The sequence below is a fragment of the Mustela lutreola genome, chromosome 2, assembly GCF_030435805.1.
Source record: "Mustela lutreola isolate mMusLut2 chromosome 2, mMusLut2.pri, whole genome shotgun sequence".
Taxonomy (NCBI): Eukaryota; Metazoa; Chordata; class Mammalia; order Carnivora; family Mustelidae; genus Mustela; species Mustela lutreola.
This window is the reverse complement of record NC_081291.1, coordinates 118,039,865-118,065,186: the sequence shown is the minus strand read 5'-3', so window position 1 is coordinate 118,065,186 and position 25,322 is coordinate 118,039,865. Positions and strand designations below refer to the sequence as shown.

General features: G+C 41.3%; 1 protein-coding gene across 3 annotated transcripts in view; it reads left to right on the top strand.

The window, feature by feature from the left end:
• The window catches only part of YEATS2 (YEATS domain containing 2), a 118,906-nt gene that overhangs the window by 85,698 nt on the left and 7,886 nt on the right, over window positions 1–25,322 (top strand). For all 3 annotated transcript variants that reach the window (XM_059163339.1, XM_059163341.1, XM_059163340.1), the window contains exons 17-26: window positions 1,119–1,280; window positions 2,402–2,553; window positions 3,372–3,530; window positions 8,990–9,166; window positions 11,452–11,635; window positions 16,728–16,856; window positions 17,342–17,440; window positions 22,251–22,353; window positions 23,236–23,309; window positions 24,670–24,749. In XM_059163339.1, the coding sequence (XP_059019322.1) occupies window positions 1,119–1,280; window positions 2,402–2,553; window positions 3,372–3,530; window positions 8,990–9,166; window positions 11,452–11,635; window positions 16,728–16,856; window positions 17,342–17,440; window positions 22,251–22,353; window positions 23,236–23,309; window positions 24,670–24,749 (1,319 nt within the window). The remainder of the gene's footprint in view (window positions 1–1,118; window positions 1,281–2,401; window positions 2,554–3,371; window positions 3,531–8,989; window positions 9,167–11,451; window positions 11,636–16,727; window positions 16,857–17,341; window positions 17,441–22,250; window positions 22,354–23,235; window positions 23,310–24,669; window positions 24,750–25,322) is intronic.

Genomic DNA, 25,322 nt, shown 5'->3' with positions numbered 1-25,322 from the left:
GCATCATGACCAGAGCAGGAATTCCTGAGGGCGCGGTGAAAGAGCTGGGTCAGGGAGGAGGAAGCGCTGAGGAGGTGGGTTCAGATCAGGAATGCAGAGCAGTGTGGGCTGGACTCTAGGTGCTGGCGACTGACCAGAGAGGTTTGCTGGACACTGTTCAAATGTACGGTGGTGTGAGCTGGGATGAGATGTGGCAGTAGTAGAGAAGGCTGGCTCTCAGATTTTAGTCAGTCCCTACTGTTCTGGGGCAGCTTCCAGGGTGCTTGCTTCCCCATGCTTGCGCTGTGAAGTGGTCACGAGAAAGAGGACTCGGGTCGCAGGCTGGGGGTCTCTGAGAGTCCTTTGCCTGTGGTGACTGACGTCAGTCTGTAGGCTTCATTTCATGGAGATTTGAATTCAGAGTCGCTGTAGAAATTTTGATGTGTACGTTTTCACTGAAGAGTCACATTTAGAGGTTTACAACCGTATGCATGAAAAGTGAATTCTAAGAGAGAAACAACATAAGTGAGATTTTAAAAAGGTGAACGATCATTTCATATTATACGTGCCAGTTGTTGACTGTGGCGTTTTTTTAGTTCTTAGAAAGTGAGAGAGGTTAGAAGTCTTGTTTCAAATCCACAGATTCCTTCATTATTAAAAATTAGTTAAAGGGGTATTAAACAGATTTCAGGAGGAAATATGTATTCATCTACAAATAACGTTATTATTTCTTTGATTGTCTAAGCCATAGTACTTTTGAGAGTAAAAAGAGTCACTGTTCATAATGATTAGGACATAGGTGTGGAAATGGGACACAGGTGTAAACTGGAACTGTTCTGGGCAAACTGGGACATATGGTCATCCTGTTTATGTACAAATACAAATTTCTTTTGTAATTTATAGCAAACTCTTCTTATACATAAGTTATTTTTTAATTAGCAAGATATTTAAGAATATCAGCCTTTTAAGTATTATGTATCTAAGAAAACTGTGCAGTTTACTATTTGTGTTTTTTAAATAAGTGTTTTATTATTCTGTATTTTTAATTTTAATAGTAGCATTGCCCTCAGTTCTAATTTGTCTTACTTACTGTTTTTTCCTCTTAATTTTTTTTTTCTTTTTTCCCTTTACCATTTTAGTAATGGCAACATTGCAGCTACCAGCCACTAATTTGGCCAACTTGGCAAATTTGCCTCCTGGCACTAAACTCTACCTTACAACGAACAGCAAGAACCCTTCAGGAAAAGGGAAATTGCTGCTGATCCCTCAAGGAGCCATCCTGCGAGCTACCAACAATGCTAGTCAGTCCGTCATTAAATCATTTGGTTCTTGGGTCTCTGGGTATGTTCATCTCTTCCACCCGAGGGCACCTCTTACCTGTTTCAGGACGTGTTTCCCTAGCTCTCTGTGGTGGTATGATGGTAGTATTTGCCTGCGTGGATTTAAAACTTACACATAACTTAACTAGAAGTGGGTCTAAGTGATCATAGTCCTAGGAGGCAACACTGTTATATTTTCCATTATAGCAGTTAGGTTCAGAGTTTGGGCTCAGAACAAATCGCACGAGAGTGGGATGGCTCCTGAGCCTGCGCTGGGAGAAAGCTGTCCGTGTGAACTATAAACTACAGAGTTCTTTTCAGTGGTATCTAAAAACCTGGGATACCCGGGGAGATGGTAGCTGGAAGCCTGTGTCATTTATTTTGGAGGGGATAGGAGTAGGAGTGGAAATAAGTGTCTCTGCCTACTGTTACTCAGATGTGCACCTTAAGTTTGCCAGGTTTGAAGATGGAAAGAGACATACAGGGTCAGCCTTAGTGTATAAGCCTCAAAACCCCAAGGAAATTAGGTGGTTTATCTAGACTTAACAAACTTTTGCTTTGACCTATACAGAAAAACAGTTTGGGTAGTGTTGGAAAGGAAAGGGTAAAGGGAATTATTTCCCTCTGAATCAGAAGTATAATTGGTATAGCAGTTAGGTTCACGAGAAACGAGCTGCCATTGCCAAATGTAGCCTGTGAGCGAGTCACCATGTTGTTTACTGACTGTAATGGGTAATTTCTGTTCTCTCACCCTGGAATTGCTCCGTCCTCCCTAAGCAAGGTGCCTTTCTGGGTGAACTACGGAATCCTCACATTGTCCTTTTCTTACATATCTCACCCAGAAAGTTCAAGTTCTTCACTGTATGGATTGCTGAACTAGTCAGCTGTCCTTCAGTCGCAAGGAAATCCATTTCAGTCCTTAATTCTCCGGCATTCTCCTTACCCATCTCACAGAATAGGTATATTACCACAAAAAGCCAGGAGAAAATAGGAACGGGAAGGAATCTTGCTGTAAAGGAAATGTCTCTCTGGGGTCATCTGTTTTTTCTGGTAAGCCTCTTACTATTTCTTATGATGTTGCTGTCATTTTGTTGTATTTTCAGACCTCCAGTCTGGCTCAGCTGCAGGTAGTGGCGGCGGTGGGGGAGGCGGTGGCAGTGGCGGTGGCACAGGAGGGACCCAGAGCCCCGCTGGCCCAGGAGGGATCTCCCAGCACCTGACTTACACATCTTACATCCTGAAGCAGACTCCTCAGGTCGGAACATTTGTGACCAGTGTCTTTCAAATCATTTCGTTATTTAGTTATAGTGGATTTATCTTTACATCTCTGGAACCTTTACATAACTGAAACCTTTAGTTATAGTGGATTTATCTTTACATCTCTGGAACCAGGAGTCAGTACTAACATTTTAGTCATGTTATAAATCTGTATTATTTGGGGCTTGTTTTGTTTTGAGAGAAGGGGACATGGAGATACAGAAAGACTTAAGTAACTTTTCCAAGATCTCTCTGCTAAACCAGTCTTTGAATTTGGACTTAAAGCTAGAGCTTTCGGACTTAAAGATTGTTGCTTCCTAAATCCGTGAGGTAATTAATAGTGTTAATAGGCAGTTGAAATTTTTCTGTTGGAAAAGAGTAACCAAAAAGATACCATCAGGTTTTGGCATTTGGAGTTAGGCTGGATTCATGATTAGGAACAAATTTCTACCTTCTTTCCCCTTGCTCCTTTTAGTCTTGACTCCTTTCTAAGGAAGGTCGTGGGGTTTTGGTCTAGATGTTCGTATTGAGAAGGGTGGGTAGTTATCAGCCTGAATAACTCAAAATTATGGACGAGGTTATAGAGCTTGCATTTCCAGCAGCCTCCTCCGTAACTCCTGTGCCAAGTTTCAGAAGTGGGGATAGCTATTGCTGGTGACATCGAGAACAGAGCTGTTCTTTTCAGTTATTTTGGCTGAGTTGCAGAATTGAAGGGGGGGCACTGTAGCTTGTATCATGAGACCTTGTGATTTAAAGAGGGTAAGTCATTTGAACTTTACAAATTACTGAGTAGTTCTTTATTTGTTTCTAACTTAGGGTACATTTTTAGTTGGTCAGCCATCACCCCAGACATCTGGAAAACAGCTGACTACTGGGTCAGTGGTCCAAGGAACACTGGGAGTCAGCACATCTTCTGCACAAGGACAACAAACATTAAAAGTCATCTCTGGACAAAAAACCACTTTGTTTACCCAGGTAAATATTCATATTCCTCAAATACAGGCTGGTGATGGTGTTTATTTAAATGTTTACAGCTTATCTCTTTCCACAAAGAAATTAAGGTTGCATGAGAAAATGAACAATAAAATAGAATAGAAAAATAAGGATAAAATCTTGAGATTTGGGGAAATTTAAGTAGAATGAGAAGATAAGGCCAGAGAGTTCTTAGATATGCAGATAGTTATGTCCTGTATAATATTTACCAAAGTAAATCAAAAGCATGATCAGTTATAAAATTCACACTATTTGTGAGAGGCAAAAAACAACAACAACAAAAAAAAACAACCCTACGTAATATTTCCCAAAAGAAATAAAATTTTCTTAATACCTCATTCTAAAAATTTCTCTGGGGGAACTTCATATTTAGGAGATTCTCCCATCCAAGTACTAACCAGGCCCGACCCTGCTTAGCTTCCAAGATCAGACATATATAGGAGATTCTAAATGTGTAATAGGTGATGACAGCCACAATATCCTTATACACTTGACCCTTGCTCAATGTGGGCGTTGGGGCGCCAACCTCTCATGCAGTGGAAAATTCACATATAACTAGACTTCCCCCACTGTTAATAGCCTACCATTGACCGGGAGCCTTACTGAAAACATGGTCGATTAACACACATTTTGTACATTGTATGTATTATATACTCCATTCTGACAATCAAATAAGCTAGGGAAAAGAAAATGTTACTAAAAAGTCATTTCTTTTAAGGAGCACCTGCGTGGCTTAGTCTTTAAACGTCTGCCTTTGGCTCAGGTCATGATCCCAGGGTCCTGGGATGAGCCCCACATCGGGCTCTCTGCTTGTTGGGAAGCCTGTTTCTCCCTTTCCCACTCCCTCTGCCTGTGTTCCCTCTCTTGCTGTTATTTTCTCCGTCAAGTAAATAAATATAATCTTAAAAACAATCTCAAGGAAGAAGGAATATTTACAGAACTATAATGTATTTATTAAAACAAACAAACAAACCCACTGGGGCACCTACCTGACAGGCTTAGTCAGTAGAGTATCTGACTCTTGATATCAGGGTTGTGAGTTCAAGTCCCACGTTGGGCAGGGAGCCTTCTTAAAATGACAGTTTAAAAAACCCCACAAATAAGTGGACATGTGTAGCTCAAAGCCCTGTTGTTCAAGGGCTAGTTGTAAAAAAAAAAGTAAATGCTTGGGGCGCCTGGATGGCTCAGTGGGTTAAAGCCTCTGCCTTTGGCTCAGGTCATGATCTCAGGTGCTGGGATCAAGCCCCGTGTTGGGCTCTCTGCTCAGCAGGGAACCTGTTTCTCCCTCTCTCTCTGTCTGCCTCTCTGCCTACTTGTGATCTCTGTCTGTCAAATAAATAAATAAAATCTTAAAAAAAAAAAAAAAGTAAATGCTGTAGGGGTTTTGGTACCTGTTTCTGTAGAGTTATTTATATAAGCCAAAGAACAATGACAGGGAATTTTAGCTGGGTGAGGGATGTCATAATTACCTGCCAGAGAATCTATATCTAAATCTCAGAAATTTACCAAATGAAGCAAACAAGGTTTGGAAGGATGTCGGCAGTAAGATAACATTTATCAAAAAAATAGTGCATTTCCTCTGTGTCTAAATCAGTAGCTCTCAAAGCATGGAATGTGGATATTGCATTTTTTTCTGTGTTTGTTGAGAAGATTGTATGGTTTTTCTTTTTTTGTTAACATGGTGAATTACATTAATTTTTAAGATGTTAAACCAAGGGGTGCTTGTCTGGCTCAGCTGGTGGAGCATGTGACTCTTGATCTCAGGGTCATGAGTTCGAGCCCTACATTGGGCATAGAGATTACTTAAAAAACATGAAAGTTTTTAAAAAGTGTTAAGCTAGCCCTGTAGCCCTTGAAAACCCATTTGGTTTTGACATGTTACCTTGTTTGAAGGTATTGTTGGATTTCATTTCATAAAATTTTGTTTAGAATTTCTGTAAGGGTTATTGGTCCATGGTTCTCTTCATAATTCTTGTCTGGTTTTGATAATAGAGTGATGCTGACCTCCTAAAATGAGTTAGGAACTTTTCTCTCCTATTCACTTTTTTGCAAAGATTTTATGTAGATTTGGTATTGTTTCTTGACTTGAGTACACCAGTGAAGCCATAATGGCCTGGAGTCATGTTAATTGGGAAGGTTTTTAACTACAATTTCAATTTATTTACTGGATACAGGACTATTCAGGTTATTTGTTTCATCTTGAGGGAGGTTTGATAAGTTACAGCTTCAAGGAAATGTGTCCATTTCATCTAAGTGGTTGAATTTACTAGAATAAAATTGTTCCTGGGCGCCTGGGTGGCTCAGTGGGTTAAGCCGCTGCCTTCGGCTCAGGTCATGATCTCAGGGTCCTGGGATCGAGTCCCGCATCGGACTCTGCTCAGCAGGGAGCCTGCTTCCTCCTCTCTCTCTTTCTGCCTACTTGTGATCTCTCTCTGTCAAATAAATAAATAAAATCTTTTAAAAAAAAATTGTTCCTAATTTTCCTTTGTTATCCTTTTAATGTCTGTAAAATATTTGGATGGCCCCCTTTTTATATTCTTTTCTTTTCTTTCTTTTTAGAGCAAGAGTGCCTGAGTGGGGATTGGGGGGTTGCAGGGAGAGGCAGAGGAAGAGAGAGCATCTTAAGCAGGCTCCACACCCAGCATGGGGCCAGCCTGCTGCGGGGCTCGATCTCACAACCCTGAGATCATGACCTGAGCTGAACTCAAGAGTCATATGCAGGGGCGACTGGGTGGCTCAGTGGGTTAAGCCTCTGCTTTTGGCTCAGGTCATGATCCCAGGGTCCTGGGATTAAGCCCCACATCAGGCTCTCTGCTCGATGGGGAGCCTGCCTCCCCCCCCCCTCTCTGCGTGCCTCTCTGCCTACTTGTGATCTCTGTCTGTCAAATAAATAAATAAAATCTTAAAAAAAAAAAAAAAGATTCATAACCAACTGAGCCACCCAGGCACCCCTCCCTTTCATTCTTGATTATGGTAGTTATGCATCTTCTCCTTTTTTTCTTGATCACTGATCTTCTCATATTTCTAGTGTTTGGTTTCTTTGAGTACTAATTTCCCTTTGGTCATGTGTGCTTAGTATTTAAACAGATATGAGGTCCCAGAATTCTTCAGGCAGTTCTTTAAAATCTTAGCTTATTTTTTCTTACCTGCTTATGGTTGCAGCCAGTGTAGTGGCATTCTCCCTGTTTGGCTACAGCAGAACAATTATCGTTGCTTTTTAATAAACATTATTTACATAGAGCAGTGCACAGATCGTAAGTGTACTGTTAAGTGAGTGTTGACCAGTGTGTAAAATCATGCAAGCACTATCCCAGTCAAGATACAGAACATTTGGGACGCCTGGGTGGCTCAGTTGGTTAAGCAGCTGCCTTTGGCTCAGGTCATGATCCCAGTGCCCTGGGATCCAGTCCCACATCAGGCTCCTTGCTCCGGAGGGAGCCTGCTTCTCCCTCTGACTGCCTGCCACCCTGTCTGCCTGTGCTCCCTCTCGCTCTCTCTCGCTCTCTCTCTCTGACAAATAAATAAAATCCTAAAAAAAAAAAAAAAAAAAAAATCTTTAAAAAAAAAAAAAAGATACAGAACATTTCCATCACTCTAAAGTGTACCCTTATTTCGCTTTCAGTCATCATTTTTCTATTTCTGTCACCATAGATGAGCTAATCTCTGTTTCTGAACTTCATGTCAGTAAAACTATATAGTATATATTCTTTTATGTCCATTTTCTGTTGTTCTAACATGTTTTTGAGATTTATCCATATGTGTATCAGTAGTTTATTCTTTCTTTTTTTTTTTTTTTAAGATTTTATTTATTTATTTGATAGAGAGATCACAAGTAGGCAGAGAGGCAGGCAGAGAGAGATGGAGGGGGGGAAGCAGGCTCCCCGCTGAGCAGAGAGCCCGATTCGGGACTCGATCCCAGGACCCTGAGATCATGACCTGAGCTGAAGGCAGAGGCTTAACCCGCTGAGCCACCCAGGCGCTCCTATTCTTTTTTATTCTTTTTAAATATTTTATTTATTTATTTGACAGAGAGAGATCACAAGTAGGCAGAGAGGCAGGCAGAGAGAGAGAGAGGAGGAAGCAGGCTCCCTGCTGAGCAGAGAGCCCGATGTGGGACTCGATCCCAGGACCCTGAGATCATGACCTGAGCCGAAGGCAGCGGCTCAACCCACTGAGCCACCCAGGTGCCCCCTCTTTTTTATTCTTAAGTAGTATTTTCTTGTACGACTTTTATTCTGCTGTTGATAGACACTTGGATTATTTCTGGTTTTTTATTATGAACCAGACCGCTATGAACATTCTTGTGTAGCTCTGTTGTGCAGTAGAATAGCTAGGTCCTAGGGTAAGTATATGTGTATAAGAGCGTTTATAAGAAACTGACAAATGGTTTGCAAAGTGGTTGTACCATTTGACTCTCCCATAAGTAACGTGAGAGAGTTCCAGTTGTCCTATATCCTCAACAACAGAGAGGACCTTCTTCCTTTACATTTTTAGCCATTTTTGTGAGTATGAAGTGATACCTCATTGTGGTTTTAATTTGCATCAGACTCCAATGCATAATAAGTTATGCCATGGCTACTGCTTCTAGATTCTAGTCATGGCTCCTCCTGTTACTAACTGTGTGATCCTGGTAAAACTATTGACCTTAATCTCTTCATCTGTAAAATGAGACTAGAACCTACCCTCTGAAGTTTATGACAAGGTTGAATGACGTAAGGTACGTAAAAATGCTTTCTTCCATCCTGACACAAAGTAGCTCCTCAAGGACTGAAGAATGGTCTCTGCTTGTAGAGTGTATTAATTTGGGCATTAAGCAATCGTTTGGGCCAGGAGGTCTGCATACTATGCTCGAGGCTTCCTGTTTTTATAAATAATTTATTGGCACACAGCCACACATGTTTCATGCTGTAACAGTAGAGCTGAGGAGTTGAAACAAAGACCATATGGCCTGCAGTGCTCTACAGGCTTATGCCATTTACAGGAAAAACTTGCTGAGCCTTGATTTAACCCAGTAATACTGTAGTTTGTTGAATGGTACTACATTTGTTGAATGGTAGTAAAAATCTGAGCCTGAACCAGCCTAGAGCACTTAAGGTACCCATTTAAATCTGGCCCATCTTGTTTAGATTTTCATGTTTAAAGATTACGTGTACATTTAAGAGCAAATTCTGATAACACATGACCTGGTAACTCTGCAGTCACTGCTGCCAAATAGTGACTTGCGAATGCATTCCTTTACTTAATCTGCATTAGAGGTAAAGGAATGTCTGTACGTAAAAAGTCAGACTTGAGAGCTTACTGGAAAGGTGCCCAAACACCTGTATGTGATTAGCAAGACCTTCTTGGATATGCTCTGATTCATGGGCCCTGCCTAGGTAAGGAATAAACTGTGCCTGTGAACCAGGGCAACTTTATTACTTCCACCCATTTTGTTTCTGCAGGCAGCCCCTGGGGGACAAGCATCGCTAATGAAAATATCTGATAGCACACTGAAGTCTGTGCCAGCCACCTCGCAACTCTCAAAGCCTGGAACCACCATGCTCAGAGTGGCAGGAGGGGTGATCACAACGGCCACTTCCCCAGCTGTGGCCCTCTCAGCAAACGGTCCTGCTCAGCCGGTGAGGATTATCATGACAGTAGAAAACCGTAACGCAACATCAAAAGTAGTAAAAACATAAGATATTTAGCAGGTATACCAGTGGGTCATATTTATCTTTTTTAAAAACTTGAAATACAGTTCACATGCCATGAAATTCTCCATTTTCAAGTGTGCAGTTCTGTGGTTTTTATTATATTCTCAAGGTTGTGCAGTCGTCATCACTATCGTGTAGAATGTTTAATCTCTCCTCAAGCGAACTCCATAAGCAATAGCCGTCACTCCCTGTTCCCCCTCCCTCCCCAACCCCCGATACTAGACAACCACTGATCTTTCTTGCGTCTGGCTTCTTTCTCATATTTTCAGGGTTTATCCACATTGTAGCATGTATTAGTACTACTTTATACGTGAATAGTCAATATCCAATTTTATGGCCATATCACATTCTGTTTATATATTTATTAGTTTATGGATATATGGATGGTTTCTACCTTTTGACTATGATGAATAATGCTACTGTGAACATTTATGTTCAAGTTTTTATATAATCATATGTTTTGGGTTTTTTTTTTTTTGCTATATACATAGGGATTCTGGTCATATCATAAGCTGTTAAACATTTTGAGGATCTGCCAGTTTTTCCAAATAGCTGCACCATTTTAGACTCCTACCAGCAATGTATGAGGGCTCCAGTTTTTCCACATCCTTGCTGATGCTTGTTCTTGTACATTTTTTCTTGTTGTTATAGCCATTCTGGTGGGTGTGAAGTGGTATCTCATTGTGGTTTTGATTTGCATTTCCGTGATAGCTAATGATACTGAGCATCTTTGCATGTGCTTATTGTCCATTTCTGTATCTTCTTGGGAGAATTCTCTTCAGATCCTCTGCTCATTATTTATTCTTTTTTATTACTGAGTTTTAAGTGTTCTTTAGATATTCTAGATATGAGTCTCTTATTAGATTTGCAAAAATTTTCTCCCACTCTGTGGGACATCTTTTCACTTTCTTGAGGGTACTCTGAAAACCACAAAATTTTAAAATTTTGATGAAGTTCAGTTTATTTTCCTTTTATTGCTTATGCTGTCGATATAGCTAAGAAGCCATTGCCTAATCCAAATTCACAAAATTTGAGCCAGTATTTTCTTCGAAGAGTTTTATAGTTTTAGCTCTTATATGTAGGTCTTTGATCATTTTGAGTTAATTTTTACATGGTGTGAGGTAAGGACCAAACTTCATTCTTTTGTATATAGATAGCCAGTTGGCCCAGCAATAGTTGAAGTCTGTTTCCCTGTTGAATTGTCTTGGCACCTCAAGTTCTTTTTCCAGGCTTTATCTCCTCCTACTAGACCTTTCATATGCTTAGTCATATCACTCTTACTTTGTAGTTCCTTGAACATATCGTGTTCTTTCATGCTTCTCTTTCTATCTACTATCTTCTGCCAACTTCTGCCAAGAAACATTCCTTTGTCTCCCCCTTTCCTTGTCTTGAATTTTGAGGATTCCCCTAAAGCGCCATGCTTGTACATGAAGTTTTCCCAGTACTCTCCGCTTCCCATCCCTAGACAGAAACAGTAATTTTTCTCTCCAATTTAGTAGTACCTTGTACCAGGCCTACTATAGCACTCCTCATAGTTTGGTAACCCTGTCCTCCTTGAGGGCTTTACTCTGGGCCCTAGCATTTATAAATTTTTTTTTTAAGCTTTATTCATTTGACAGAGATCACAAGTAGGCAGAGAGGCAGACAGAGAGGGGAAAGCAGGCCCCCTGCTGAGCAGAGAGCCCGATGCGGGACTCGATCCCAGGACCCCAAGATCATGATCCGGGCCAAAGGCAGGGGCTTAACCCACTGAGCCACCCAGGCGCCCCTGGGCCCTAGCATTTAATGTCATGCCTGCCATGTAGTAGATGGTGGGACGAATGAGACAAATGTTAAGACATTATAGTGAGTTTTTAATAAAACTCATTTTATTCTACTTTTATATTCTGAGTTTATGACTTCCTCTTTTTGGTGTTGAAATATCCTTTTATGAAGAAATGTAATAGGTGGTGAGGGTTTTTGTTGTTCTTCTTAATATGGTAGCCATTAAAAATTTAAAAACTTTTCTGGCCCATGAACTCTGAAAGTTCAGAGTTGGAAACACCGAACAAGAGAGGCAAGGGTATTTAAATGACATGGCATTTAACGGGTAGTTAAAAATAATAGCTAATAGATAACATTTTTGAATATACTACATGGCAGTCATTGTATAAGTAAGTTACACTGCTTTCTTCTTAATTTGTACTATTTTTGGCCCTGTGTGTGAGCAGTCAGAAGGAACAACTCCCAGTTCATCATCTGCTATCGGTTCTGTAGTGAAAACTTCTGGGCAGCAAGCAGTGTGTGTGAGCCAGGCCCCCATGCCAACCTGCAAGGCTGCAGCTCCCTCCGTCATCAGCGCCACATCTCTGGTGCCCACGCCAAACCCCATCTCCGGGAAGGCCACCGTGTCAGGTCAGTTGTATCATAAGGACATTCTTGCTCTCTGCCTTCTTTGGACTAGAACATTTTTTGGAAGGTGTTCATGGTATTTTGTATAGTAAGTTGTTAAAAATAGTTAACTCAGCAATATTTTCCATATAGCTGCATTTTTGATCACTTATTCCTAAAATCTACACATAAATCCTTAAGTCCGAAATGGTTTGTGGATGGAATAATAATTTTTAAATGATATAATAAGATTTTAGCCATCCAGAGCTCTGTGGAGTATTTTAACTGCTTTCATCATGTAACTTTGTGGAGAACTGAAAATTTACTCTCCTTACATTATCATTTTCTTTTTTATTATCATCAGTTTTGAATGGAAGACATTATAAAACATACTTTCATAAACAGTATATAAAATAAAAGTTAGCCTTGATGACTCCAAGTTGTGATTTTTAACAAGAGTTGTTATGTTGGGTAGCGTCAGAGTGACATGTGTGCAGTCTGGCAAGATGGCTGCTCTCTTTGGGCCCACCCCAGATGGCCCCAAAGAGTGTGCCTTTCACTTTGCTGGTTAACATACAGCACAAATCCTGGAGCCAAATTGCCTTAGTTGAAAAACTTGGTTCAGTTTCCTTGGCTGTAAAATAAGGTTGATAATAATACTGTCATACGGTTGAGAGGATTAATGAATCCATATGTAAGTGCTTAGACTGCTGTCCAACATGTAGTAGCCATTATATAAATAATCGCCGCTATTAGAGAGTTTAGTATCCTTGTCTGCATTTCCTTGAACCCTAAAATCCAAAAAAGCTGTGAAGACCAAAAGTGTTTTTTTGTTTCTTTGTTTGCGTAACTAATTTTAGTGTGAAATCTGACCTCTGTTGGACAGGCTGTTTATATGACTGACTATGAATATTTGTGTTTTGCCACAAAAATACTAATGTGCTTGACGGCAGATACTCCTGTAAAGTACAATAAAAATGTCACAGCAGCTTCACACTGTTAGAAATGTTTCTGAACACTCTTAGATTCTGTGTGACCTTGTTACAGATCAATAACAGCTTACCCGCTGGCACTGATTGACACACAAAAACATACGTTAACACACACATACACGCGAGTACCTTAGTGCCTTTGGATAAAAGATTGTGAGTGTTGTTATTATTATTGCTATTATTACTACATTTCATACGTGTCCCCAAACCCCCATGTCTTTTTTTTTTTGGGTAGTTTGAGACCAGAGATAAAGGCTAGTAGTTTTTCCCATGACTTCCACCTACCAGTTACCATCGAGCAAGTTCTAGTATAGAAAGTGCTGTTCTCTGCTAACAGAATGTTTGCAGACACTGTTGGGATTGGAATAGAAATTGTAGAAATAGAGGATCACTTTATGAGAAATAAATGCCCTCTCCTTTTCTTTTTTTAGAGAGCTCAATGGGGGTTAGAGTGAGGGGCAGAGGGAGAGAGACTCTCCAGCAGACTCCCCATTGAGCATGGAGCCTGGTGCAGGCTTAATCCCACCACCCTGAGATCATGACCTGATCCAAAATCAAGAGCCATGTGCTTAACCAACTACACCACCCAGACACTCCCGCCTTCCCCTTTTCTAATTAAGTTTTTAACATGAAGTAAATGAAGTCTCCTGGCTTTAAGTTCTTATTTCCTGAGATGCTTCTGCTGAAACTTTCTGTATATAATGTTTTCACAGAAGAGCCAAACTATTTTCCGCTGCCCGTTAATTTTTTTGTTTATATGTCAGCTCTGTTTTAACTGCGGTATACCCATTAATTTTTTTATTTAATTTTTTGTGTGTGCATTATGGAGTATTTTGAACAAGGTCACTGTTGTGCCTGGAGCAGAATGAGCAAGGGAAAGAGTACTAGAACATAAAGTCAGAGTGATAGAGGCCAAATCACATAGAGCCTTTGGAGGTCATGTTAAGAACTTTGACTTTTACTCCAAGGGAAGCCATTGGGAGATTTAAAACAAAGGCGTAACATGATCTGCCTCACCTTTCCAAAGAATCACTGGCTGTAGCACAAGGGGCACTCTGGGGCACAAGGTAGAAACAGAGAGCAAACCAAGAAGTGGACACTAAACAAAATTCGGTGGTGTATCAGGGAGTCCTGGCAATATCAAACTAAAAGAAGTACCAGAAAGAAAACAGAAGATAGTGGAAAGAAATGATCCAAGAAAGGAAACAGTTTATCTCAGAATTGAAGAGATAAACTTCCAAGCTCAAAAGGCACAGTGTCTGGCACAGGGAATGAAAGATGCCTCACATGGAGGCACCGTTTGTTCATGAAATCAAGACCCCAGGGACAAGGAGAGGGTCTGACAAGCCATTAGAAGAAGAAAAGTTCAAAAATTACATTATCATTGGGCTTCTCAGCAGTGCTGGAAGCCGTGAGCCTGCTCTTCAAAATTCTAGGGGAAAATGACTTGTAGCCGAGAGTTCTGTTGCCAGCCCGGTAATTCCTGACAGTGAGGGTAGAAATATTTTCTGACAGGCACAGTTCTAACTCTCTCTTGTGCTCCCTGTCTCAAGACATTACTAAAGTATGTTTTGTTTTTTTTTTTTAAAGATTTTATTTATTTATTTGACAGAGATCACAAGTAGACAGAGAGGCAGGCAGAGAGAGAGAGAGGAGGAAGCAGGCTCCCAGCTGAGCAGAGAGCCCGATGCGGGACTCAATCCCAGGACCCTGAGATCATGAACCTGAGCTGAAGGCAGCGGCTTAACCCACTGAGCCACCCAGGTGCCCCAAGTATGTATTTTTTTTTTACCAGAATGAAGAGGTATAGAGCAAGAAAGAAGAAGAAATGAGATCCAGTATAGAAGGAAGGCAAAGGGGATTCCCAGGGTAATGGTGAAGGATGTCCCAGGATGGCCACGGGTCCGCAGGCCTGGAAGACCCAGTGGAGCCGATCAGAGAGCTAGGCAAAGTTCTCTCTTAGAAAGAGTGGAACTAGAAGTCACCTAGGAGAGCTGACCATACGGAGAATTATATAAGGGGGGAGGTGGTTTATAGCAGTTTTGAAGAAAGTGGGAAGACTTGGTAAGATGTTGAAGGAGAACTAAGAACTAAAAAAAGAGCAAATATTATCTCCAGAGACCAAAATGGAATCTCAGGGTAGTGGTGTTCTTTGGATCAGTAGAGAACACTACTGGTGGTGAGGGGTGGCAGTGCTTTAAAATGCCTGCGTCTACCCAGATAGCAAGTCCGTGTGTGCCATCAAAATTAAGGCCTACGGTAGACAGTCTTTTCAAGTTACTGAGATAAATATTAAAAGAAGGAGCCAACAGGGTTGAGAGTGGATGCTGCTGAGGAACTACATGAAGACGGGGAGAGGTGGAGGAAAGGATGACTGTATTTAATTCAAAGCCTTTTTAGCACTTTATTTTCAACTGATAAGCCTGTAATATTTTGATAAAAATAAGGATTTTAAAAATATGAAAAACCAGGTCATAATTGTCTTCTCTGAGGGCATGTCTCAGTAAGAACGTACCACCAGACCAATTTGACATTCATCTATTCCAAAGAAAGATTCTCTTTTTTATTTAAGTAACTTAAATAAAAAAGAGAATCTTTGTTTCAGAAAGTATTTGTTTCCTTTCCTTTTGCTCATACCCGCTGCTTTCCAGTGCCTTAAAGTATCTTGAGCCTCGAATCCTATAGTTTTTTTCTTTTTTCTTTTTTCTTTTTTTTTAAGAGAGAGAAGGTGAACATGTGAGCGATTGGGGAGTGGGGCGTGGGGCCTGGTGCAGGGCTGGATCTCACCACCCTGAGATCATGACTGAGCCAAAATCAAGAGTCTGATGCTTAATTGACTGAGCCACGCAGGTGCCCCTTGAATGCTGTTTTGTTTTTTTTTTTTTTTAGATTTTATTTATTTATTCAATACAGAGAAACACATTGAGAGAGATAACACAAGCAGGGGGAGTGGGAGAGGGAGAAGCAGGCTTCCCGCTGAGCAGGGAGCCCCACATTGGGTTCTCTGCTTGGCGGAGAGCCTGCTTCTCCCTCTCCCTCTGCCTGCTGCTCCCCTTGCCTGTCTCTCATTCTCCGTCTCTGTCAAATAAAAATAAAATCTTTAAAAAACAAAAAACCTTTTCTGGCTCCTGGCTGCCTAGAGAATGTTTCCAAAATTAGTTCCAAAGTATTCAGAGTTCACTTTAATCTGTGCCCAGTTATCTGTATCCCCTTCACACCAGCCCTATAGATCAAATGCTCTGAAATCTGTGTACTCACCATGTCTTCTAACTTCTCCCTCTTTGCAGCTCTTACCTTCCAAACATCAGACATTCTCAATTTATCATTTTTTTAAAGCAAACTCTACCTGCAACGTGGGGCTCAAACTCAAGACCCCAAGGTCAAGAGTGGAATGCTCAACTGACCAAGTCAGCCAGGCACTCTCCCACTTACCATTCCAGAAAGGGTCATCCTCTCCCACTTTCCTTTAGGGGTAACTTCCATATTCCCGTTTCTCTTACACAACTACTGGAGACATTCAGAGGGCCAGTAGAAAACAACAAAGTGCTTTTATTATGAGATAGCACACAGAACAAAACAGAGACGAATGCCGTCACGTAAAACGTAAAACAGCATTCAAGGGGCACCTGGATGGCTCAGTTGTTAAGTGTCTGCCTTTGGGTTGGGTCATGATCCCAGGATCATGACCTGAGCAGCAGACAGACACTCAACTGACTGAGCCACCCAGGCACCTCCAGAGAAGGTTTTTAAGTAGGAAATTACAGTTCTCCAAATCAGTATATAAAATTTTACATCCAATTTGTACCTGTCACAGCTGTATACAGAATGAAGAAATTGTCATAGAAAACAAACATGGGAGAGAACTATCTTAAAATGTTAATGCTGTTGTCTCCACAGCTGGACTGTAAGTGAGATTGTGGGGCAAAACTTGGTCCTCACTGTCACATCATTTTTTTCATTGTGAAATCTGCCACGCCCATGCCTCATGCTTCCAGCTTTCTGTTCGTTGAAGGGGTAGATGCCCTAAGTCCTTCCTCCTGTGAGAACACGTGAATGCTCAAGAGGGCAGGACTTCAAGAAAGCATCTGATCTTCAGCTTGGCCTTATCTTCCAACTTGTTTTAGGATTGCTAAAGATTCACTCCAGTCAATCCAATCCCCAGCAGGCTGTCCTGACGATCCCCAGCCAGCTCAAGCCACTCAGTGTAAATACATCCGGAGGGGTACAGACTATCCTGATGCCTGTGAATAAAGGTAAGTCCATCACCGGGGGTGTGCAGGCCTCCGTGGCTGGGGGACGGAGGGCCATATTCTGCCGGCAGCTCCTCCCCGGGCGGCCTGCCCTTTGACCATCTGTTCTCCTTGGCATTTTGAACTCTGGAGCACTTGACTCTCACCCTGAATGTGAACCCCAGATGATGCATTGGTTTCTAAGTAGCTCCCCATTTCTAAAGTTCAGTGGAGGGATAGTATTTTTAAGGATTTATGAGAGTTCCAGGCTAATTGGATTTTTATTTTCTTAGTGACCAGTCCTCATTTGCACAGTTGAAGATCATAGCTCACTTACCCTTGGGTTGTCAGTAAACAGCCAACCTTGTCAAATCACTATATTCAGTAAGGACCTTTTTAACGTTGTACTGAAACTGTTTCTGTGCCATTCGTCTAAAATGAGGCCATCGCCTGGGAGTGATAATTTTTATATTTCTTACAGCCCCTCTCTCTTTTTTTTAACTTGTTAGTGGTTCAGTCATTTTCTGCCAACAAGTCCCCTGCCATTCTGCCTGTAGCTGCCCCAACTCCGATTATCCCCAGCTCTGCTTCAGCAGCTGTTACAAAAGGTAGGTAGTTTCTCATGGTATTTTTACCTAGAAGTTTTGTGTAAGACATTTTTATAATCTGGGTCCCTTGAATTTCAGCCTCTGAATCAGTCACGTCAGAAATACTTACCGAGTATTTCTAGTTTATATAGTAGACTGGACGCTGAGGGAAACAGGAACGGACAGAACATCATCTCCCCTTTAAGAACTTCTAATCAGGTTGAAGAGAGTAGTAGTAGACAGCAAGCGTGATCGATAAATGCGGGATAAGTGATCTGGAAAGTGAATGCTGCAGTATTTCAGTCTTGGATGTCTGGCCAGGGGCAGGGGGTGTGCAGGGTGGAGGACTTCATATGCAATATGGAATGTGGATTATAGCCTGGACTTGAGAAGAGGGAAGCACTGTGAGGGAGCAGGAGAGTGAAGCCGCATGGAGAGGCAGTAGAGACAAAGACTCAGAGGGCTTGTTCGGGGACGTAAACTAGTTAGGGGGACTCATCTGGGAGGAATAGTTGTGGTAAAGGAACTTCAGAGGGGCCAGGTGTTGGCAGGCTGGCCAGGGGGACATTTTGAGTACTAAGCAGACTGAGCTAGTGCGGTGGGTTAGGTCTGTAACAAACATCTAGAATACCGAGAGCTACCATGTGCTAAGAGCCTCAGGTGTACCAGGTACCATGTTAGCTGCTTTATACAGATCACTAGTTCTCACAGGACTTTCAGATAGCTAGTAGGCCCATTTTGCAGATGAGGAAGCTAAAGTTTGGAGATATTAAATATCTCCTTCCCAAACCTTCAAAGTTAAAAAGCAGTGCAGTCAGACTTTGAAGTACATCTGCCTTTCAGGCATGCCAGATCTTCCACAGTAGTCTTGAGAAAAGGTGGATTTGTACCTTATGGCATGAGCAAGTAAAATGGATTTGCTGATTACGGTCTCCTGCCTTTTTTTAAAATAAAATTAGTTGGCACCCAGCCATTCCCATTTATTTACATATAATCTGTGGGTGCTCTTTCATGGTCGAGTTGATAAGTTCCAGTCAAGGTCATAGGACCCATAGAGCCTGAAATATTTACTGATTGGTTCTTTATAAGGGAAGTTTGCCAACCTCTGATCAGAAGATACTGAGGAAAGAACTGGTATCAACCTGGACCAGCATTTCTCCTCAATAGCAGATAGGTTTCATAGGCCTTCCTCATACAGATTCGGATTCAGTTGATTTTGGGCGGGGGGTCAGAGCATCTCTGTTTTTATTTTAATTGTGGTAAAATCTTGTGTATTGAAATGCAGAGGTACTAAGCATACCATTTGATGAACTTCGTTATAAACCCATGTAACCCATTTTCCATTTCAAGATACAGAAATTTTCATTACCTGTGCCCCTTCTAGTCAGTTCCCAACCCCCATAGGCAGCCACTGTTCTGATTTCCCTTACAACTGAGCAGTTGCGTCTATTTTTTTAACTTTATACGAGTGGAAGCACATGCATGTCTGGTTGTATTTATTCACTATAATGTTTTGGAGATTCATACATACTGTACCTGTATAGTATTCCACATTGTAGGGAATACACTTGAATTTGTTTGCCATTTCTCCTTTTGGTGGACTTTAGGGTTGTTTCCAATTTGGGGCTGTGTGCACAATTCTGTGAGAGCATATTCTCTAGTCGAATAGCTCTGTCAACCTGAAAATGCTAATTATATAATTCTGTAGTTGAGGGCCCAATTAACATGAGTATACTTGTACCTACAGAACTGGAGTATGTGAACTTTTTCTAAGTACCTCCTTCTGATACTTGAAGTCTTGGAATCACTAGGGATTGAGGGAATATGTGAAATTAGCAGGGTCATTGGAGTGAAATTAGCAGGGTCATTCACTACAAATCAATATATACATGTAAAAAGTTAATTTTTTATATAGAAATGAAATGCTAACAACCTGCTAAACAGTTCTGAAGTGAAAAGACCTAAATAAATGGGAGGATATACCTTGTTATACCTTGTTATAAATACAGTTGGCCCTTCAAACAACACAGATTTGAACTGTGCAGGTCCACTTAACACAGAATTGTTTCAATACGGTACAGTACTTAAGAGAAAATATATTTTCTCTTCTTTATGATTTTCTTAATATTTTCTTTTCTCTAACTTTATTGTAAGAATACAGTATATATTACATATAACATTCAAAATATGTGTTAATCAACCATTTATGTTATCATTAAGTCTTTCAATCAATAGTACACTATTAATATTAAGTTTTTGAGGAGTCAAAAAGTTATGGATGGGTTTTCGACTGCAGAGATTTGGTACCCCTAACCCTCCAAGTTGTTTAAGGCTCAACTGTAATTTATTATAAATATGATAAATTATATTAATTTACAGAAAGACCTGACATGTTACCAGTTTTCCCCCCAAAAATGACGTGTAGACTCAATATAGTCCCAGCCAAAATGCCTGCAGTGTTGGGGGGTGTGTGTGTGTATAGAAGGAGGCTAAGTCTAATATGTATGTGGAAATGCAAAGGCCCAGAATAGCTGAGGCAGTTTTGAAGAACAAAAAGGTAGGGGACTTGGACCACCAAATACACATACTATAATGTTACAGTATTAAGATAGTGTTATATTGGGGCACCTGGGTGGCTCAGTGGGTTAAGCCGCTGCCTTCGGCTCAGGTCATGATCTCAGGGTCCTGGGATTGAGTCCCGCATCGGGCTCTCTGCTTGGCGGGGAGCCTGCTTCCTCCTCTCTCTCTCTGCCTGCCTCTATGCCTCTATGCCTACTTGTGATCTCTGTCAAATAAATAAATAAATTCTTTAAAAAAAAAAAATAAAAAAAAGATAGTGTTGTATTCAAGAGTAGATAGAATAATGGAATAGAAAAGAAAGCCCCGAAATAGACTCACACATTTATGGTCACTTGATTTGTGACATTCAGTAGGGAAAGGGTGTCCATTTCCATAAGTAGTGCTGGGTTAATTAGATATATCCATTTAGGAAAACAATGAACCTTACACCATAAGCAAAAATTATTTTGAGTTGGGGCGCCTGGGTGGCTCAGTGGGTTAAGCCTCTGCCTTTGGCTCAGGTTATGATCTCAGGGTCCTGGGATCAAGCCCCACATCGGGCTCTCTGCTCAGTAGGGAGCCTGCTTCCTCCTCTCTCTCTCTGCCTGCCTCTCTGCCTGCTTGTGGTCTCTGTCTGTCAAATAAATAAATAAAATATTTTTTAAAAATTTAATTTGAGTTGGTTTATGAACTTATGTGAAAGGTTAAACAGTAAAGCTTTCTAGAGGAGAATATAAGAATGTCTTCATGACTTTGGGCACAGATGTTTTAAGAGCAAAAAATGTGAACAGACCCTGCACAGAAGAGGGTATCCAGATAGCTCAGAGAGATGTGAAAAGTTGTACAAACTCATTAGTTATCAAGGAAATGCAAATAAAAGGCATAGTGAGATGATGCTGTTAGAGCACCAAAATTCGAAATACTGGCCATATTGAGTTTTGGCAAGGATGCAAAGCAGCTGGAACTTGCCTGCTCTGCTGGTGGCACTGTAAATTGATACAGTCACTTAGGAAAGCAGTTTGGCATTGCCTAATAAAGCTAACTGTACATCTGCCCTCGGTTCCAGCAAATACACTTCCAGGAAGTGCGCATGTATGTCCATCCATCAAAAGAAATATGCAAGAACGGCCATTGCATTGTTATTTGTAATAGCTAAAAAATGCTGATGGACAGGATTATGTACAGTGTGATTCCAGTTATGTGAAGTTCAAAGTGGATGAAAGGTGGTTGTCTTTGGCAGGCAGGAACCACCAGAAGTGTAGGGAGCCTGGTTGAGGACTAGGAATATGCCATCTTTTTTTTTTTTTTTTTTTTGGAGGTTTATTTAAGTAAGCTCTGTACCCCCTGTGGCATGACCCCGAGATCCAGAGTCCCATGCTCTTCTGACTGAGCCAACCAGGTGCCCCAAAATACTCTATATCTTGATTGGAATGGTGTCCATGGGCGTGTACCTAGGCAGTTGAGCCATACAGTTGGTATTTGTGCATTTATGCAAGTTTATGCATCAGTAAAAAGGGGGGAGATGGAGCATATCTCATTTGTAGACCCTTGTTATGTAGGAAAGTACTGAGGATGTTGAGTACAGAAAGGACACGACAAAGGTCATGTGCTGACATGCAAGGTGAGTTTTAAGGGGAAGAGACTGAAGGCAGGGAAGCTGATGCAGACGTAGAAGGTGTGTGGTCATGTTCTTTTGATCCCAGAAGACTGCGAAAGTACAGGGAGGCACGTGCACCTGAGACACTGCTATCTTCCATCAGTAAATTTGGTAAGATTCAAGCCTGCTGTGTTTGGCTTGACTGTTTCCAAGCACTGTAGATCAGATTTTTGCTTTCTGTCTTATGTGTCAGAACACTAAGATAAAGCCGAAAGTTGACGGAACTTAGCTGGAAAGATGATATCCAAAAGGGTACTAGAACTTAGAACGGGCCAGCATTGTATTTTAATGTGGCAGTGTGTGTGTGCGGTTTAGTGAGGGGGCTATCGCATAGCAGTGTGCTTGGCCCTTGAAGAAATATATAAAAAGCCACTATATTGCCCTGCCTTGTCACGAGCCTGGTGTCGCTCCCCCTGAGACCCACGGTAACAGTTCTTCCCTTGTCTGCTGATCCTGTGACGCTCGGCGCCATCTCAGTCCCCGGCTGTGTCCCTACAAGCAGCTGGTGTGGTAGTGTCCTTACTGAGTCTCCGTGGAAGAGCTTTTGTTTCTGCCTGCACGTGTCCTTCCGTCATTGAAGGCTGACAGCTCTTTTTTGTTGCTCTTCCTTTGTAGTAAAGACCGAACCAGAAGTGCCTGGGCCAGGCTGCCTCTCCCAGGAGGGTCAGACAGCTGTGAAAACAGAAGAAAGTTCTGAGCTGGGAAACTATGTCATCAAGTAATTATTTCATTCCTTTCTAATGGAGTTGTGCATTTGGTATTTTACTGGGTACTTTTTGAAACCCATGCCTGTAAGAGCTGAGTTTGTGTAGAGTTGTGTCTGTATAGAAGTTAGCTCTTTGGAGGGTGGAAGCCCTCTGTCCACGTGCAGTGAGCAGGTGTTCGCTCTTGATGCATGGCCGGGGGGTCTTCACTTAATCTTCCATATCACTTTCCAATTTGTCGCCTCCAAAGCCTCAGGTGGGACAGATCTCCCTCCAGCGGAGCTTGACAGCATGTGCTTTCTTTGCTGAATCCTTGGGCATGAAATTCCTGTGGTGTAATTCTTGAGTGTGTATACATTTTACACCTGAGTATCCACACACCCACCTGACTGTAAACAGATGCCTCTTCATGGGCTGTACATACTCTTCTGAAAATACTTCATGAGATTTTCTAATTTCCAAATTGGGAACCCACCTCTGCTCATGTATTTTGAAGTAAGTCAAATTATTGGGGATGGTGGAAACTTAAGCCACTTTCACATGATTGGTGACAGCATGAGCTGGAATAATCCTAAGAATAGGCATTTGTATATAGTAATGTCCTGTCTTAATGTCAGTCAGCTGCAAAAAGGTATGTGGCTAGTTAATTTTAAAGTACAGATAAAATGATATTTGTATAAATTGCATTTCTGGGGTCTCATCTAGTTTATGTTTAGAATGTTATCTGTGGAAGGAAAGACATCCCCAATATAATTGGTTTATTTTAATTCCCTTGGAAAGAAGGGAATATATACATGACTTCGTGTGTGTGTGTGTGTGTGTGTGTGTGTGTATGGCTAGAAACTGTTGTATTTTCTACCTTACTATTCTTTTTTTTTTTTTTAAATCCCTCTCAGGATAGACCATTTAGAAACTATCCAGCAACTCTTAACAGCAGTAGTAAAGAAGATCCCCTTAGTCACTGCAAAAAGTAAGACCATTATCTGAATATACGGATGCATTTTTAAAGCTGTGAACTATTGGGATATTGAGTCACCTTGAATCATCTTACATTATAAAGCAATACGGATGAGGTAGTTACTGAGGTGGTTTGGGTTCTAACTATAGTTCATTTTTAGGATCTTAGAATTCACAATATCTTGGTCAACCAGTTGGTCTTTTATTGTATGTAAATTATAAGTCTGTTGTGTATATAATTAAAACTGCATAGTTTTTAATGTTTTTAATAAGGAAAGAAATAAGCATTTGCCTACAATGTGCCAGACTCTGCAGGCTCTGTACTTTTACTGTCTCTCGTGGGATAGTCGGTATCATCTCCCATTTTTACAGATGAGAAAACTGAGGACAAACAAGCGAGGTTAAGTAACTTGCGTAAGATCACTAGCTGTGGGTGGTGAGGAAGAATACTAACCTCGGTCTGTTTGACTCCAGAACCATTAATCTTCTGTCACCCACTGTACCTCACTTTGTTGAAGGCATGATTATGCAGGACTTCTGGCAATGAAGTCTGCTGTCACTGCCCCTTGTCAGCAAGACTGAAACAAACACTTGCTTCTCAGCCCCAGTTGTTCTGACAACCAGCTGCCTTTAGGAGGCAGGTAGCCTGTTGATACTTAAGTGTGTGCACTCGAGCAAGATGACTGCAGATGTTTACAGGCAAGGGAGGAAGCCAGATTATCATATTACATTCATGGGATTATGAAAACAATAGGCCAAGTACAGCCTGCCCTGCTTATTTTTTTTCTAACAGCAAAGAAATTACCTCTTTTCCCTTGGTTCTTGAAGCCTGGGGGTCATTCTGATGTAGTTCAAAGTACACATTCAGGGACATTTTCCTAGCCCATAGGAAAATTTTTTTAAATCTCTGTGTTTTAAAATTTTAGATACAAAGAGAATATTAGAGCTGGAAGGCAGGTCAGAAAACTTCTTTCCCAACAGTCATTTTACAGGTTGGAAAACTGAGGCCCAGAGAGGTGCCGTGGGTTGCCTGACGCTACTCAGTGAGTTAGGGCTGGATCTCATATCTGCTCCTGCTGGAGCACACCATGTGCACTGCACCCGAGGGGTAGGCAGGCTTTTGCCATGAAGCCGGTTCCCCAGAGGCCGTATGTGTTCCCCAAGGTGTATGTGTTGTTTGCATACACACGGATAAATAAGATGCCTTCCCTTTTAAGCAGAAGGCCTCTGTGTTAGGCTGCAGGAGAGCTTGGCAAGATATGGAACACAGGTCCCGTAAACAGGTCTAGAGAAACTTCAGGACATACCTCTAGCGAAAAAGATTTGACTGGAACATAAGTTTATTCAGAGTGTGCCGGATATGTGCGTTCTAGGTGAAGACGCCAGCTGTTTTTCTGCGAAGTCTGTGGAGCAGTATTATGGCTGGAACATTGGGAAAAGGAGAGCTGCCGAGGTAATCCCAGGTGCTCTGCGGGCTTCCCAGAGCCTGGGGAGACGGTAACCAGAACATACGTGCATTCTGGCTGCTTCCATAAACCTCATCTGACAGAAGAGTGATAAAATTTACAGCGCATTTTGTTAAATATTTAATGGTAGAATTTTTTCCTCCATTTAAAATCTCAGTCTTCAAACACTTGTAGCTGCTAGCCTTTGATAGGTCTACTTGTTTCTGCGTTGATAAAAATTCTAAACATCTTTTATGATTTTCTTTCACTATATGAAAATGAAACCAAGTATTTGTTGAGTACTTAAAATGTGGCTGCTACTGTGCCCGGTGGTGGGGCTCTAGGAGAAAGTGGCACAGCCTAAAGCATATGCTTAGGAAGCTGTGAGAAAGTTAGTGTGATGGGTTTGGAGAAGTTCAGAGGGGAGAGGGAGGCTGGAGACCAAAGGTGGAGACCAGATGGAAAACTTTTTAGGCCACACCTAGGAATTTCAGTGTTATTTCATGAACATCAGGTAGAAGTTCCTTGGCTTCTTTTTAAAACTTTTTAAGATACAATCAGATTAAAAAAAAAAAATTCTA